The sequence below is a fragment of the Arachis hypogaea genome, chromosome 8 (genome assembly GCF_003086295.3).
Source record: "Arachis hypogaea cultivar Tifrunner chromosome 8, arahy.Tifrunner.gnm2.J5K5, whole genome shotgun sequence".
NCBI lineage: Eukaryota > Viridiplantae > Streptophyta > Magnoliopsida > Fabales > Fabaceae > Arachis > Arachis hypogaea.
The window spans coordinates 28,777,152-28,795,358 of record NC_092043.1 but is presented as its reverse complement, the minus strand read 5'-3'; the positions used below and the strand labels follow the sequence as shown (position 1 = coordinate 28,795,358).

The 18,207-nt window shown below is 31.8% G+C and overlaps 1 protein-coding gene across 2 annotated transcripts; it reads left to right on the top strand.

Annotated features, from left to right (window-relative positions):
* Nucleotides 1-13,323: 13,323 nt before the first annotated feature.
* Nucleotides 13,324-17,599, top strand: LOC112706800 (auxin response factor 18). 2 transcript variants are annotated; one of them, XM_025758281.3, is made up of 5 exons: nt 13,324-14,095; nt 14,191-15,436; nt 15,763-16,691; nt 16,907-16,972; nt 17,320-17,599. In XM_025758281.3, the coding sequence occupies exons 2-5, from the start codon at nt 14,336-14,338 to the stop codon at nt 17,399-17,401; spliced, it is 2,178 nt and encodes a 725-aa protein (XP_025614066.1). In that variant the 5' UTR covers nt 13,324-14,095; nt 14,191-14,335; the 3' UTR covers nt 17,402-17,599. The 2 variants fall into 2 exon arrangements, 1 of the variants encoding a protein (XP_025614066.1); XR_003155864.3 differs by having other exon boundaries at nt 13,395-14,095; nt 15,763-16,675.
* Nucleotides 17,600-18,207: the final 608 nt, after the last annotated feature.

The window sequence follows — 18,207 nt, the reverse complement described above, 5'->3', positions numbered from 1 at the left end:
TATCCTACTCAATTCTTAAAGGATAATAGTTACCAAGGGAACCAAAATATTTATCCCATTTCTCGTTACATTGGTTAGTACATACGTAATTAAATTTGAATTCAAACCAAGACATAGCTTTTAGTAGGTTGTAGCTTGTAAAGCACTTAATTAATTTAGTTGAATTCAATGAAGCTCCTACCACTATATTATTATTATTATTATTATTATTTATTCATATATATGATGTCCTTTTCCGCAAAGCATGTTTTGTTGGGGGTACTCAAGAAAATGAGTTCTAAATTAGAAGTTTAGAAACTCAACCATGAAAACAAAAACCAAAAGAGAATAATTAATGAGTGAATGGTGTTGGAGATGAAAGATAATGTGGCTAACTAATTAAAACGAAAGTAAGTAGCAACCAAGAACAAACGATAACCGCTGATCCGACATTCTAACAATGTGACACGTGGTGTTGTCAAATGCATTGCACAACACCTTATATATATAGGATTTTTTTCCTCTAATGGATTTTGTTCTACCGCTTCTTCTTTTACAAGTTTTAAACACTCTTTACTTTTACAGTGTCAAGTATTGTGTTACTCTTTATTTTAATTTATCAAAAAATAAATATTCTTTAAGGTTCCAGTGAAATAAAGGTATTATACTAATATAACAAGTTATTTTTTTTCATAATTTCTTATAGATTTGAATTCTATTTAAGAATTTGTTATTGACTAACAAATTATTGTATGTACAACACAAAATTTAAACTAGTAAACAAGTGAGGTAATTATTCAACTATTTTTTTTTTAGCAATGGAGGGCCGAAGCCCAAAGAAAAGTAAGTAACAACAGCATTCAGTAGCTCGTCCCCAATACATCACAAGAAACTAGAAACGCTATATAATATTGCCCGGACCAAAAACAAAAAGAAAGGCATTATTATTATTATTATTATTATTATTATTATTTCCACATTACATTATTTGAATCTTCGACGAGTCTATAAATTGGGAACATATGTTTCCCTAGGTTGAAAGTTGCATGAAACCTTGATGAGATTATTGTTACTAAATTCTCCTAATTAGTAAATTTGATGAGTATTTATTTTAAATCCAAGAAGCAACATGACAGCATGTGAGTTTGGAAATTGGGGGAGATTATGAATTGATGGTGGCAGCGGCAGATGCTTGCTTGCTTTCTATTGACTCCATTCCAACCCGCCAACCACCGACCGTCTTTATACCATCATCCCATATATACTCACTTCTCATTTCTCAATATCCAATGCAACTTTCACTTTTCCACTTTCCTATATATCTCTAATTTTACATTCAATTCTTAACAAACTTTTATCATGTACCATACATATATCCTTTAAATTAAACCATAAATAAAATTAATTAGGGTTTTAATATGTCTTTTGATAATTTTTTTTATTTTTCAATATATCCTCTTACTAAATTAATTTATTGCGAATTTAAGTTATAAAATTTGAAATTTTGATATTTGTTTAAACAAATATGTCAGTTAATTAGCTACCTGATTATATATTTTTTGACAATATTTACATATGAAAATAATAATTAAGATAATTTAGTTAAATATATAAAATTTTTTGTTCATTTTTAAACGATATTTATTAAATAAGGAGTGATGCACTTTTTGTTAATTAAATTAAGAGAGAATGATATTTTTTTTTCTTAGGAGATGTCTAAAATATACATTATCATCTCCCGTAAGAGTTAAATAACATACATTTTAATTTATTCGATTAAAATATTTTTTATAATTAATTTTATATACACTAATTATTTTATTGTTTCAAAAAATGATGTAATAATATAAAATATATACTTATTATTATTGTAATAGTTTTTTGTTTATTTTTAATATTTTAACTTGTTACAAACATATTTAATTCAAATTTTTTTATATATTTTATGATTAATAAAAAATTAAAAATAATTAAACTTATTATATTAATAGTTATGTATTTTATTTTATTTTTAATTTTTTATCATTAATCATAAAATATATAAAAGTTTTAGATTAAATATTTTTATAAAAAAGTTAAAATATTTTATATTATGTAATAGCAATAATAATAATATATTTATTGTTAAAGTAATAATTTTATTTGTTTTTAATATTTATCATTGATTATGAAATACATAACAAATTTTAAACTAAATATTCGGTAACAAGTTAAAATATTAAAAATAAATTAAATTTATTATAGTAATAATAAATATATATTTTATATTATTATTAGTATTATATATAATTATAATTATTATTATTAAAGAGTATTTTAGTTAAATAGACTAAAATGTATATTATTTAATTATTGTAAAAAGAGAAAGTGTATATTTTAAAAATAGAAAAGATATAATTTAAATATGTTATAAGAGAAGAAAAATATTATTTTTTTTAAACGAATTTATTTTAGCTCTTTATTTATTGTATTTTATATAATAATTCGAATTCAGAATTTAAAATTTAAGAGATATTAAATAGTTATATTTCGTCATAGCACTCCAGTCCTTGTTTGTTTGGGAGCAGCATTCAGCAAAATGTTTGATTGAACACATGTTTGTAAAAATAAAGTAATTAATTAATAAGAAGCAGAGATGCAAGGTGTGGTATGTAAATATAAATAGTGTAAATGGGGGATGTTAAACCCGTGAGAGTGAGAGAGAAACAGAGAGAACAGAACACAACGACAGAGATTCCTAAGAGAGAGGAGTGTCCCCATCCATCATCACGATGCATGGTGGGGGACCCTCCTTTTGCCATTGCTAACGCGTCCAACCTCTCTGATCTTGACACGTGTCCAGTCTCAACCAACGCCTACACTTGTCTCTAGCTGTCACCATCCCCTTCCTTCAATAATTATAATCCAAAGTTACCAACATTATTAGTAAGACAAGATAACATTGCCCTCATCACTCACTGCTGTAATAAACTGAGAGTCTCACTGCAAAGGGGGGTAGGGGTAGAGTGGTCCATTTGGTAAATAATAGTGGAGGGAAGAAGGAGTTGACATTGGACATGTAAAAATAAAATCAAAGCTAGTACTACCCTAGCTATACAGCTACTAGTAGGAGCTACCTACTAGTCTTTTATCATCTTCATCACTTACCATTGCCAGCCTCATAGACAGAGACCAGACCACCTCACAGGAGAGGACACTGACCACTTTTTAGGGTTTGTTTGCCTTGCCCTACCTGCTTTTCAATTTTCACTTTTTTTTTTTCTCATTCATGATGATGGAGAGTCTTCTAATTACGGTTTAATTGTCTCTGTGTGATTATCAATTTAACTCCTAAAAACAACTACAAATGTAATATCGTATTCTAATTCGTTCATTATATTTTTTGAGTGCGATTCTTTTTTAGATTCTGTGTTAACGCAAAATGCTTTTATATTAAGCTGTCCTTTCTTTAATTTCATGTTGATCATGATGGTCATAATTCATATATAGAGGCATCTTGTGTAAACATATGGCCAAAAGTTGGGTTCTTTTGTCAATTTATGGGGACCCCTTTTCCTCCTGCCATGGTGGGTAGGGCCCTATCAAATTTGGTCTTGCATGCAATCCTACCATGTCAGCAACTAACAACAACAGACCCTGGATGGCTTAATAAACTTAACCCGTGTTAAAGAAAAAATTAATTGGGATTTGGAGGAGACAAATTCTGGCAGTGAAGAAAATGAGGTGAGTATATAGAGATGGTGAAAGGGACCACATCATAAAATGGTGGTACTGCAAGAAAAGGACAAAGGCCATAGAGGGAAAAAACCAAATGCATGAGTGTGTTCAAATTTACAATTATTTACCATATGAGCATAGATAGCATGGATGAATATGGGCACAGTAGCAATACAAATTAATTTGGGACGGCAAAAATGGGACATCTGTGAAAGTTATGGCCCCTTTCAGCATAAGATAAGAATGAGCTTGCATTTGGTGCAGGAGGGGCCACCCCATAATTATTTTAAATTATTCAATTCTCCATTCTTTTAATTTAATATAATTTAATTTCTTGTCTCTCCAACAAAAAAATTGTTGTGCATGTATGTATCTATGTATGTATGTATGATCGTTTTCTCCATGTGTCAATCATTTCATCTTCATGTCTTAATTGTCTCGGCATTTTGTGTCGGTATCAATGTTGATTCTTAACCAACCAATCCAATATCCTTTTCCAAACCACACCTTCTTGCCTGGGTTATCAATATTACTAACTACTATTATATATTATTATTCTCCTCTTTTTTTTTTTTTTATATTCGTTCATATTGATGATGATGACGACGACGTTGTTGTTGTTGGTGTGTTTTCTATCATAAGATTCGTACAAAAGCACGCATCAAACTTATTAGATAAATGATCATAATTTAGTTTTATTATTTAATAACCAAATAGAGAATAAGATAGAATAGAAGAGAAGATATTGATTTAACATAACAAGATGATTGTAGTTAAGGCCAAAGTCCAATCCAATTGATTCCTAAGAAGATCAAAATAGTTATTCCTTTTAACCCTTACATGATCCTATATGACTATACTGTACTCTATATATACGTGTATGTATGTGCGTTGACAATCAACTCTAAAATCGGCTACGTATCGTACTTGCCGGGGCTTTCTCTGTCGCCTTGTGCCTAGTTTTAGACCATCAAATTTATATATTTTAATATTCCATCATAATTCATTTTTTTATTATCATGAATGCTTTTAAGCATGTTAAAATTTTGGCCTAACCCAACTCTAAATTGATAATTTAAGAAGGGAAACATATTTAATTACACTGTTATAAAATATAAGATAAAACTAGCATGATTCAATCAAATATTAACATAGTATAACAGTAGATAATACAATATATATAGTTTTTATTATTGTCAATGATTAAGATAAAGAAGTTATAGATTTTGATTAGCTATGTGTAATGGAGTTAATAATTAAAATTTTGTTACAAAATTCAGTTACATAATATGTCTTTATAAATAATAATGCCTTGTACATAAAGAAAGGGAGTTTAACGCATGATAGTTCATTCTGATTTTCTCTTAATTCACTTTTTTTCTATTCTTCTCTTTGTATTCTACAATTTTATTTTCTACATCATCAACTTTACTATTCTTATCAGAAACCTTTTCATGGTATCCAAAGTTTAATAGTTGACACAATGGTTATGATCCTTTCTAATGTTTCCAACTCCAAATATTGTTTACCAGTTATCTCTGATAAGCTCAACGGCAACAACTTCCTAACGTGAAAACAAACTGCAATCATCATAGTGGAAAGTCAGAATCTTAAAAGCCACTTCAAGAATGAGAACATCCCAACTCAAATGGTGGATTCTGGAGACCCAGCAAAACCAACAAATACTGAATCAAAAACCTTCAAAGAATGGACACTCCAGGACAAATCTCTTATGACCTGGCTATTGGCATTTATGGATACAACCTTCAAAAACAAGAATGTGCACTGTAAATTCTTTTATGAGATGTGGGATACTATTCTTGAATTCTTTACAGTATCATCAAGGGTAAGAATTTAGAGTCTTCGATCACAATTAAAGTCTGTAAGACTCACTACTACCACTACTAAATATTTTACAAAAATTAGACAATTAGTAGATTCATTAATTGTCTTAGAGGCACCGTTCTCTAAAGATAAATATATTCAAACAATTCTTGATGGAGTCACTGGAGAATATCAAGGCTTCATTGGCACTGTCATGGCAAAAATGGGCAAGTTTACAGTAGTTGAAACAGAATCATACCTGGTAGCATACGAAGACATGCTAAATCGATTCAAGAAACCTTCACAACCAATTCATTTAGCCAACTTATCTCAATCTTCTATCCCTTCGGATCAAAATTTTCAAAGAAACTACAATCCTTCTAGAGGCAGAGGAAGAGGAGGAAGATTCATGAGAGGTGGTAGATTTACCAACTCAAGTCGCTTGTTTTGTCAGATCTGTAATCGCGCTGGACATGCTGCTTGGAGTTGTTATTACAGATTTGACCAGCAATTTCAGTCACCTAATGCAACATTTTCAGCTAAATCATATCACCCTCCAGTTCCTCCAACATCCTTTCATCAACCTAGGGCATTCTTGGCAGCACCACCACCATCATCATCCTCACAAAATATAGCTTGGTATCCTAACTCTGGAGCTAGTCACCATGTGACAGCTGAATCTAATAACCTTCTTCAAGCTGTTGAGAATCAGATTGGGTTCGATAGTTGTATATAGGTAATGGTCAAGGTTTCAAGATTTCTAAATCTAGTTCTTCTACTCTTTATGATTCAAGTACTGCTCTATCTTTCAAATTAACTAATCTATTACTTGTGCTTCAAATAACCCAAAATCTCTTGAGCGTTTCTAAATTTACAGATGATAACTCGGTCTTTTTTTAGTTTTGGCCTCACAATTGCTTTGTTCGAGATCAGGCTACCAGGAATCATCTACTTCAAGGGATAGCTAAGAATGGAATTTATGTGTTTCCCAATCTGTTTGTACTAAAAACTCTTTTTCCAACTCTAAATTGTGTAAAGCAACAAACTGCATTAACTGCTACTTCAATTCTCAATAATTTTGTAGATATATGACATAAGAGACTTGGTCATCCCTCTATGAAAACTGTCTCACATATTTTGAATAAAAATCAAATTTTACATTTAAAATGCTCTACTCCTATATCTATTTGTGAATTCTGTTCTATGACAAAGTTACATCAATTACCTTTTTCAAATTCTCAATCTGTGTATGTGCATCCCTTAGAACTTGTCTACATAGATATTTGGGGATCAGCTCCTATAGTTTCTAAGAATGGTTTTAGATATTATATTAGTTTTGTAGATACTTATAGTAGATACACTTCTCTTTCTCTTCTGGTTAATAAATCTAAAGTCTTAGTAGCTTTTAAACAATATAAAATTACTTTGAAAAGACAAATTAGACATCAGCTTAAAACTATACAAAGTGATCATGGTCTTGAATTTTTGTCTAATTCCTTCAAGACTTATTTGACTGAGTAGAAAATTATTCATAGACTTTCATGTCCTTATACACATCAACAACAAGGGACAATGGAAAGAAAATATTGACATCTTACAGAAGTTGGTCTACCACTTCTTGCCACAGCTGCTCTTTCATTACAGTTATGGGATTATGCATTTCAAACTGCTGCTTATCTCATTTATAGACTTTCCACTCCTGTTCTCGATCAATTATTTTCTTTGGAGAAACTCTTTCATCAACAACCAGATTACACTTTTCTCAAAGTATTTGGCTGTGTTTGCTATCCTCTCTTGAGGCCTTACAACAAACATAAATTTAATTACAAGTCTCATTTATGTTTATTCTTAGGCTATGATTTTAGTCACAAAAGCTATAAGTGTCTTTCTTCATCAGGTAAATTATATATATCAAGAAATGTTGTTTTTACTTCAAAATATTCTCATACTCTTCCCATTTTACTTCAAAATATTCTTCTATTTCAAACTCCTCACCTCTCTTACCTACACCACAAGTTATCCTTGGACCACCATCACCAATTCAGTCACACACACCTCCTTTAGAAACACCAATTTCTTCCTCCATCTCCTCCCCTCCCTCTTCAAATTTGCCTCACTCAACTTCACATCTTACATCAGTAAATTGTGACCTTCAATCTCCCACAATGCCTAATGGCCCAATTTCAACTTCAGATATGAAAATAGTGTTACCTCTTCAACCCCCCATTATCTCTTCTTTTTCATCACAAGTATCACCATCTCTTTCTTCACCACCATCCAACATTCACCCAATAAAAATCAGATCTAAATCTGGAATCTCTAAACCTCGAATTTTTTCTACTATCACTTTCTCATTGCATAGTAATTCAGAGTTTCTACATCTTATACCAAAAATAGCTTCAGAAAGCATTAAAACATGCTCATTGGAAATAGGCAATACAAACTGAGTATTCTATACTTTTAAAATGCCAAACATGAGATTTAATCTTTCCACCACCTAGTGTTGTCATTATAGGCAGCAAATGAGTCTTTGCATTGAAAAGAACCCTCGAGAACAAGTCATTAGATATAAAGGTAGCTTGTGGTCATCCGAATTGTGCTCTCAATTGCCTTGTCTCGAGGCTGGAAATTGAGACAATTTGATTTTGACAATGCATTTTTCAATGGTGATTTACATGAAATGGTTTATATGCAACAACCTCCAGAATTTTGTGACACTAACCCTTCTCTTGTTTGCAGATTACAGAAAGCTATTTATGGACTCAAACAAGCTCCTAAAGCTTGGTTTCTAACCTTATCTACCACATTAAAGAAGTTTAGTTTTATTAGTACTCGTTCAGATCCTTCTTTATTCATAAGACATACTAATACATCTGTAACTCTATTATGTGCATATGTTGATGATATTCTATTAACTGGAGATAACCTCTCTGAATTACAATTATTAATTCAGCAGCTTTACTCTATTTTCTCTCTTAAAGACCTAGGCAAATTCAGTTTTTTTTTTTCTTGGCTTAGAAGTCAATTATGTGAATGATTCTCAAATTTTACTGCATCAAAAGAAATATATCACTGACTTACTTGATAGAACCAAAATGACTATGGCTAATTCAGCCCCAACTCCTATGGTTGCTTCTTCAAAATTGTCAGCTAATGATTCCTCTCATTTTGAAGATCCAAAATTATTTCGTTCTATTGCAGGGACCCTTCAATATCTCACACTTACTAGACCAGACCTTACATTTGCTGTTAGCAAGATTTGTCAGTATATGCACAATTCCACTGTCAATCATTGGAAAGCACTCAAAAGGATACTTAGATATATTAAGGGAAGTATGGATCAGGATCTCTTATTTACAGCCTGTACTGACTTTCGATTATTTGTTTTTTCATATGCTGATTGGGGAGCAGATGCTGATGATAGAAAAAGTGTTATTGGATACTGTGTCAACCTAGGAACAAACTTGATTGCATGGAAAAGCAACAAGCAACGTGTCGTTAGTCGATCAAGCACAGAAGCTGAGTTTCGTGCAATTGATGCAGCTCAATCTAAAGTCATTTGGACACAAAATCTGCTTCATGAGTTACATCTCTCTCTCACCACAGCTCTTACTCTCTACTGTGACAACCAAAGTGCTTGCCTTCTTACTGTAAATCCAATTTTACACAGCAAATCTAAGAATTTCGAGCTAGATCTTCACTTTGTGAGGGACCAAGTTACACATAAGAAACTATTTGTCACTAATATTCCATCCTCAGAACAGGTGGCTGATATATTTACCAAGCCACTATCGATCACTTTTTTTTCCAAATTTTATGGCAAATTTCGTGTTTGTTCATCCCGGGGGCCGTCAAGGATCAAGATCATGAAACTACAGATTTTGGTTAACTATGTGTAGTGGAGTTAATAACTGAAATTTTATTACAAAATTCAGTTACACAATATGTCTTTATAAATAACAATACCTTGTAAATAAAAAAAAGGAGTTCAATATATGATAGTTTATTCTGATTTTTTCTCAATTCACTTCTTTTTTGTTTTTCTCTCTGTATTCTATAATTTCATTTTTTACATCATCAACTTTACTACTCTTATTAAAAACCTTTTCAATTATAATTATTAATCCTCGTACTAATAACTAAAGATTTTAAAATGATAACAGTACCGACCATAATAAGAATATTATAAAATAAACGTGTTAGATACTTTTTGAATTTCACTTTTAAGAAATCTTTGATAAAATGCTATTTGAACTAATTTGAGTGTCAGTGTCTTTTAATTTATATGCATCTACTCAATTTTTTTTGCAAAATTAAAGGATACCATGTCCTCATAAGTTTTAATTCTTTTAAAAATTAATATATTAATTTGTAAAGTATAGTAATTTTATGTATATTAAAATTAATTACTAAAATCAGTCGCTATATATTTATATATGTATTTATATATAAATATTTAATTTATTTTTAATATATATTATATTATAACATATATTTTATATTAGTGAGTGATTTTAATATACATCTAATATAATTATACATCAAAGAGGGTCATCACGCAATATCAGTTATAATTTGTAAAGTATAGTAGTTGTAGTAACTTCCAAGCTAATAAGCAGTATTAATATATGCAGGAATATTTGATTGGCTTAATGACAAAAAAAGAAAGAAAAATAGTGTTGTTGGGAGTGGTTCTTTGTTGATATCTGTTTGGTGTATAATTAAAGTGATGATTAGGCCGTAAGAATAAAATGCAAGAAAAGAACAAGAAAAACTTTCCGTGTCCCGTTGGTTTGTGATACCCAAACGAGGTTTTAGAGAGCCAAATCTTTGCATGAGTTGAAGGCACCGTTTTACCAGCCAAAAAAAAGAGTCAGCAATCAGACAAACAAAAAAAAGCTTTAACTTCACCATATCAACACATTTCCATCTTCCTTCTTCATTCCGGTATCCTTTCACATGTGACATGTTCTTCCTTATTTTATCTAATATATATATATTGCCAATAAATAAATAATACAATAATAGTCTCGTTATTTGAGACCCTTTTGGATAGTACATGAGACATTAGTTCGCTTATAAAAATAGGACTTCATCATGATGGTTTAAGATTACTATTATATATATAAATTTAATTTTGATGCATTTTTAATATTAAATCGTTTTATACATATATTATGTAATATTATACTAATAAAAATAATTATTTTTTATATTGACTATATAAATAATTATTAAAAAAACAGTTATAATTGCAAACACATATATATAACACTATTTGTCAATGATTCTATATATATAAAATAAAAAAAAGCTTTGATTCTCACCTAACTACAATCATATATATGTCCTTGTTTTATGGGAAAAAAGAAGGAGGAAATTAAAATTTCAAATTTGAAGAAAAAACAACAATACATTTGGCTGTTGATATAATTTGATTATCACTACTCACCTTTTACAATGGGAGTAATTCATCTCAATCAGAAAAGTTTCACGGATCATATATTCAACATAGACTTTTACAGTTTTACTGTAAATTAATAAATTGAATTTTAACATACAAGTCCCACAAAAAATACATAATTAATAATATAAAATATCACTTAAAAACAAACCATGCCCTTTCATAACCGAAACATAAGTTTTATGAGAGAATTATTGTCCCGTAACCAAGAGCATGGCCCCCCATTTTTTATTTTGTCTTTGTCTTTCTCTTTAATTAATTAATTACTTTGTCCATGTATATATTACTTTGTGCAATTCTTTGTATAAGTTTTTTATCCTCATGTCTCCTCACATTATCCATTGCCAAAATTAGAGAATATGCATACATAAAAGGATAAAATATATTTAAATTAGGAAGATGAACTAATTTAATATTATATAAAATTTAAAAATATTCCTAAATATTATAAATAAATAACGATTAATTTATTTATATTAATTAAATTAAAAGAAGTAATAAAATAACTAATATTATCTTAACATTAAAAAATAAATAATTATATATAAATTTAAAATTTGATAAATATATTAATTAACAGAATAATCTTTTTATACCCACTTAAAAATTTTGAATTCGAATCTCACCTTTAATTAAAAAAAAAGTACTGTTAAGGACCAATGGCCTAAACGTACGTGTACAATGGGCTAAATCTTTGATTTATGAATAAAATGAACACCACTCATACTATCTAGAATAACCATTCGAATACCACGGATAATAAACATCCCATGTCAGAAAATCACTCATTCCAAAAAATTAAGCTGATTTTAGAGTTCACCAAAGATTAAACCCTTAACCTTTCGGATCTAGAACACTAATACCATGTCATGTACCTATTCATCCCAAAAGTATAACCTGATAGGACAATAATAATCATATCTCTAGTACTTCCTAAATCTCTATTGTACACATCGTACGCTTAGTCCATTGGCTCCCTATACGTTATAAAAAAAGAATGCACAGCGCGTGGAGAAAATAATGTGTCGAAGAAAGGGCCAAAGCCAACCAATTTAAGGACCGCTTTTTTATTAGCATGGTCCGACCAAACACTCGCGGGCCCTCACTTCCCTCACACACCATTCCCACTCTCCCTTATTGCGCGTGTATTCCACGCTTCATGCCTCTTCCACTTGCAAACTTGCATAATGCCAAATTGCCAATGTGCCATTGCAATATATTGGTTGTGATATATTTTACATTATTATCTATTATTTTTCTATTTATATGATATTCCCGTGATTATAGTCAAAGTTAATTATAACAATTGACGTGATGAGATGTTTTAATTGAATAACAATATGTTTTATCAAATAGATTTTTAATTTTTTAATTAAAAATATCTAAATTTTTGATTAATTAAAAATATAGAAATATTTTTTTTTAAATATAAAATCTTTAAATTTTTCATCTAAAATATAAAAAAATAAATTAATCTCTTAAAAAAATTTAAAAATTTTGTATTTTAAAAAATAAATAATATTTTTATATTTTTAATTAATTAATAACTTATTTATCTTCAAAATAAAAAATTAAAATCTATTTATTATTTACTCTAAAAAGAACTTGTTTATACTAACAACAATGCATTTTAATTAAAATTTGTTCTTTTCTTTTTTGTCACTTGGGTGAAAGCATTGATGTTATTCCGAGGCAGGGGTAAAACTAGTTCTATTTTAGAATAAACACATTATTTGTATTTTTAAAAATTTTAAAATATTTATCTCATCTATAGTATTTTTTATCTTTATATTTAATAATTATAATTTTTTAAAAGATATGTATATTGTTAATCATATTAGGTTAAATTTATTTTTGTTAACGGAAATAAATTTTTATATTTTAAAAGGATTATAAAAAGCTAAAAATTATTTAATTTTTATATTTTCAATATATCAAATATATAAAAAGTTAAAAAATTATTATTATACTTTTAAATGCACCCTTGGATTTTTTTTATTTTTATTCTATTCTTCAATCTAGTAAAAAATAATTAATCTGTTGTAAATTTGAGTTTTATTTAAGAGTTTATAATTGATTAATGTGTTGATATATATATAAGATGGGATTTAAAATTTATTATTGGTCAATAAATTACTGCATATATAAATCAAGATTCAAATTTTTGACTAAACTAGTGAGTTAATTACTAGACCAAGACAACTTAATATAACCTTAGTTAAATATATAATATTTTTATTTGTGGTTATTACCATGAAATAAATTAATTGCAATATAAAAAAAGGCAGTTCCAGAAAATGCGTTATTTTGTCACCTTACGAGTAATTGCAGGCAGAGAGTGGGCACTGAACAGTGGCAGAAGTTCACTCGCACATTTTTTTTAAAAGCCTTCATTTTTGTTCATTAACTCGCGATATTTTCTGACATAATGCTCTCTTTACTCTTTTTATTTTTGGAAATTACCACTTTGCTTTATTATTTATTATTATATCGTCATAATTATGGGACCAAAACAGTTCCATTTCCTCTTCCCACTAGTTGATTTATTTATACATTATTTGTTTGCTTATATTAATTAGAGAAATTGTTTCGGTTTGGCTGGCTAGCCTCACCAATAGGTTTGGTTCTGTTGTTGTTTATAGCCTTAGGATTGTGTCTGTGCCTCTTATGTGTTTGTGTTTATGTCTCTGTGACTCTCTGTAAGCAACTCAAAAAGTTGTGTCTCTTTCTTTCTTCTTTCTATTTCCTTTCATGAAAACTCAGAATGAAGCAAGAGGTTACTGTGATTGAGTGAGCCAGAAGAACAAATCCAATTCTTAGGTCCCTTTTCAGTGTTTTCTTTTGTTGTTTTTTCTGATTTATTTTCTTCTTCATCTCAACGTGTTTGAGGAAAGTGGCTTTGAGTTCTTGCTCTGAATGCTCCTGCATGGTCAAAACGTGATCGAATTTGGAAACCTCATGTGCAACCGCTTTGTTCTCTGTTAGAGTAGGGGAAGCTGAAGTTCCTATCTTTGTTGGGGGTTCGAAGATTCTAAGCTAAGAACTTTGGAATCAATCAAAATCCCTCAGCTGCAAATTTTCACTCTCCAAACTTGTCTGCTGCTAAGAAAGGTAAAACATTTACTGTGTTATGTTCCTACTTCTAATCCAATGGTTTTCCACTGTGTAAATCAATGAAGAAAGTGACTTAGCTTCCTATTGTTCAGTCATTTTTCCACAGCATTCACCGAAGGATAGAATCAGAATCGGAATCAGAATCAGAACCAGAAATAGCAAAACCACCATACCAAAAAAACTTCAACTTTTTGTGCTCCCCTGTTTCTACACTCTGTTTTTCTGCCAAGCCAAGAAATGAAGGAAGCTGAGAAGAGCTTGGATCCGCAGCTATGGCATGCTTGCGCCGGTGGCATGGTTCAGATGCCTCCGGTGAACTCCAAAGTCTTCTACTTTCCACAAGGGCATGCCGAGCATGCACAAACTAACGTTGATCTGGCAGCTCCCCTGAGAGTTCCTTCCTTCATCCTCTGCCGCGTGGCGCAGGTGAAATTCCTTGCTGACCCTGAAACCGATGAAGTCTTTACAAGGATAAGCTTGGTTCCCCTGAGGAATTCAGAGCTTGATTCTGATGATGGCGGTGTCCTTGATGCCAATGGTTTGGAGAATTCAGAAAAGCCTGCTTCTTTTGCAAAGACCTTAACTCAATCCGATGCAAACAATGGTGGGGGGTTCTCTGTTCCAAGGTACTGTGCAGAAACAATCTTCCCCCGACTCGATTACTCCGCAGAGCCGCCGGTTCAGACCGTGATCGCCAAGGATGTTCATGGTGAAGTTTGGAAGTTCAGGCACATATATAGGGGCACACCGAGGAGGCACTTGCTCACAACAGGGTGGAGCAGTTTTGTCAACCAGAAGAAACTGGTTGCAGGGGATTCAATTGTGTTCCTGAGGGCCGAAAATGGTGATCTCTGTGTTGGGATTAGGCGTGCCAAGAGGGGAACAGGTGGAGGATCGGAGGCGCCATCAGGATGGAGCTCCGGGAATGGAAGTTGTGGTCTTGGCTCTTATGGAGCATTCTCTGCCTTCTTGAGAGAGGAGACCAAGCTGTTGAGGAATGGTTGTGGGAATTCGAGTCCCGGTGGCGGCGGCGGCGGCGGTGGTTTGAATGGAAAAGCTAAAGTAAGTCCTGAATCTGTGAGGGAAGCTATAACACTGGCTGCTAGCAATCAGCCATTTGAAGTTGTTTATTATCCAAGGGCAAGCACACCGGAGTTTTGCATCAAGGCTTCGGCTGTGAGGGCAGCAATGAGGATACAATGGAGCACTGGGATGAGGTTCAAGATGGCCTTTGAGACTGAGGATTCTTCTAGGATCAGCTGGTTCATGGGGACCATTGCTTCTGTTCAGGTTGTTGATCCTATCCGCTGGCCTAATTCCCCTTGGAGACTTCTTCAGGTACTACGCTTCCATCCTGTGTTGCTTATTCCTTATTATACTGCATAAAATTTGATACTGTAGATATTCTTTTTGGTCTGAGCATGTTTCCAACAATTAAGTTCCTAATCTGTTTTCCTTTGAGTTGTGTTTGTGATTTGTTATGGTTGACTTTTTATGGTCTTTGTTTGGAAAATCTTCTTGTCAACATATATAACACAAAATTTAAGTCAATTTTTATGTTTGGTATGCTTGATTTGATTGTATTCAAACCACCATAGTTTAATTCAGATCAATCTAGTCTAGCAGAAAAGCTTATCATGTCATGTTTGATTAATCACTTGTAGGTTACTTGGGATGAGCCAGATTTGTTACATAATGTGAAGCGTGTAAGCCCATGGTTGGTTGAATTGGTATCAAGCATGCCAGCCATCAATCTATCGCCCTTCTCTCCGCCAAGGAAGAAACTCCGGTTTCCACAACACCCCGACTTCCCCCTCGACGTTCAATTTCCTATACCGTCGTTTTCAGGCAACCCCCTAGGGCCTCATAGCAGCCCCTTGTGTTGTCCATCTGATAATGCTCCTGCAGGCATACAGGGAGCCAGGCATGCTCAAATTGGAATATCTCTTTCAGATCTCTACCTTAACAACAAACTGCAGTTGGGGGTGATTCCGGCCGCGAATGTCCAGCGACTGGATTTGCATTCGGGGTTTCCCAGTGGCGGCAACTTCACTGGCCATGACAAGAGTAAAGAAAGCTTGTCATGCTTGCTAACCATGGGAAATTCTCACAATAAGAGTTTGGAGAAGTCTGATAATGTGAAGAGACACCAATTTTTGCTTTTTGGTCAACCAATACTCACTGAGCAACAAATCTCCAGAAGGCCTTCTTCTTCTGGTGGTGATGATGATGTGTTGCCTCAGAATGGTACCAAGAAAACTTCAATAGATGAGAATGAGAACAAAGACAAAGAGAAGTGGTTTTTCAATGACTCTCAATCTCCTCTTTCACAACAATTTTCACCTGGTAAATCAAAATCATCTTGTAGCACAGAGTTATCTTGGCAAATTGGGTTGGATACTGGTCATTGCAAGGTGTTCATGGAGTCAGAAGATGTTGGAAGGACACTTGACCTGTCACGTCTTAGCTCCTATGATGAACTGTATAGGAGACTCAGCAACATGTTTGGAATCGAAAGATCTGAGTTGTTGAGTCATGTACTCTACCGTGATGCAACTGGTGCTGTCAAGCAAACAGGTGAAGAACCCTTCAGGTATACATATTACTATTCCTTTGTTCATCTTATTAATTTCGTGGAGCTACTACTTTTTACTTAAAATCTGACACCTCCATGAAGTTCCAGGATGAATTTATTCTTTTATCAGATGCATCATGCATGTATATAAAAAGAATATATTTTTTTTTTGAAACCATAAATAAGTAAATTTTATTGGTTTTTAATGTTTTTTCTGCATCATCACATTGCAGTGACTTCATGAAGACAGCAAAAAGATTGACAATTCTGACGGATCCAAGCAACAAGGATGCAAGGAGGTGAGTGAGTTATTGAGAACACTAAAGATTATATTATATTATATGAATTTAATTTTGATGTCCTGCGAGTGTAAAACAGTTTTACACATACATTATTACATAATGTCGTGTCAGTAAAAATAACTTTGTAAAACAGTTTTACACATACATCTAATTACATAATGTCGTGTCAGTAAAAATAACTTTCTCTTACATTAATCGCAAAAATGATCATCCAAAAGAAATGCGATGTAAAGAAGCATGTTACGCTTTCAGGACATCAAAATTAAACTCTTATTATTGTGTTATATTATTATTATATGTAATGTGTAAGTGCATGTGACATTGAGTGTTGTGTGTTATTGCAGGGCATGGATTACAGGTACTCGGAATGGTGAACATGGATTGGATGCATCAAACAAGACAGGTCCTCTTAGCATATTTGCTTGATAATAACATGGTGTTGCTGTCTCACTATAATGAGATTTAATACCTTCTTTTTTTGTATTTGACAAGTTGAATTGAAGAACGAACTTTCATATAGAGGGGGCTCCAATTATGAACTGAGCCATTTTTAAATTCACACCATCATTGCTGTCTTTGTTTTTCTATGTGCAAATATATAATATCATTATTTTCCTGCATCAATGTGAACAATGTTATTTCTGATGTTAGACAATTGGGAACCTTTTGAGTTTTAATGATCAAACGAAAAAAGAAAAAAAATGAAGTCATCAGTTTGAAGATCTACCATTTTTTTTTTGTCACATGGCTATATGCTTGTTCTTGGTGGATTTTAATGTTTTCTCTTTATTGTTAACCGCCATTTTGTTCAACCAGTCGCATTAATCATCTACGGCTATAAAATATGATGCGGAAATTACGTAATGATGATTACATTCAACAGAATACACTAAGAAATAATCCTGTAAATGTCATAATCTATGATTTAATAGTAAAAAAATATATGATAAATTGACTATAAAAAAAGATGAAAATTTGTAACAAAGCTTATAAGAAATCTATTAGTTCAAAATAATTTTACTAACTAATGCCAATTGATAACCGGTATATGCACTTTTATTATAATCATTGATTATTGATATTTTCTTGTGGTATAAGATTTTGACTTTCTAAATTTTGCTGGTTTGATTTCAAATTTTAGGTGAAAAATAGTGGCATGGCTACTGTCATAGTTTTACTGTTTGTGGAACAATGTGAAACTTTGTCTTCTCTGCTGTTTTAGGATAATGACA

What these genes read in the sequence shown, in the direction of transcription:
- LOC112706800 (XM_025758281.3), top strand. Translation starts at nt 14,336, where the DNA reads ATGAAGGAAGCTGAGAAGAGCTTGGATCCGCAGCTATGGCATGCTTGC. An exon ending in ACAGGTGAAGAACCCTTCAG is followed by an intron (nt 16,692 to 16,906) that starts GTATACATATTA and finishes ATCACATTGCAG; the next exon opens with TGACTTCATGAAGACAGCAA. An exon ending in AGCAACAAGGATGCAAGGAG is followed by an intron (nt 16,973 to 17,319) that starts GTGAGTGAGTTA and finishes GTGTTATTGCAG; the next exon opens with GGCATGGATTACAGGTACTC.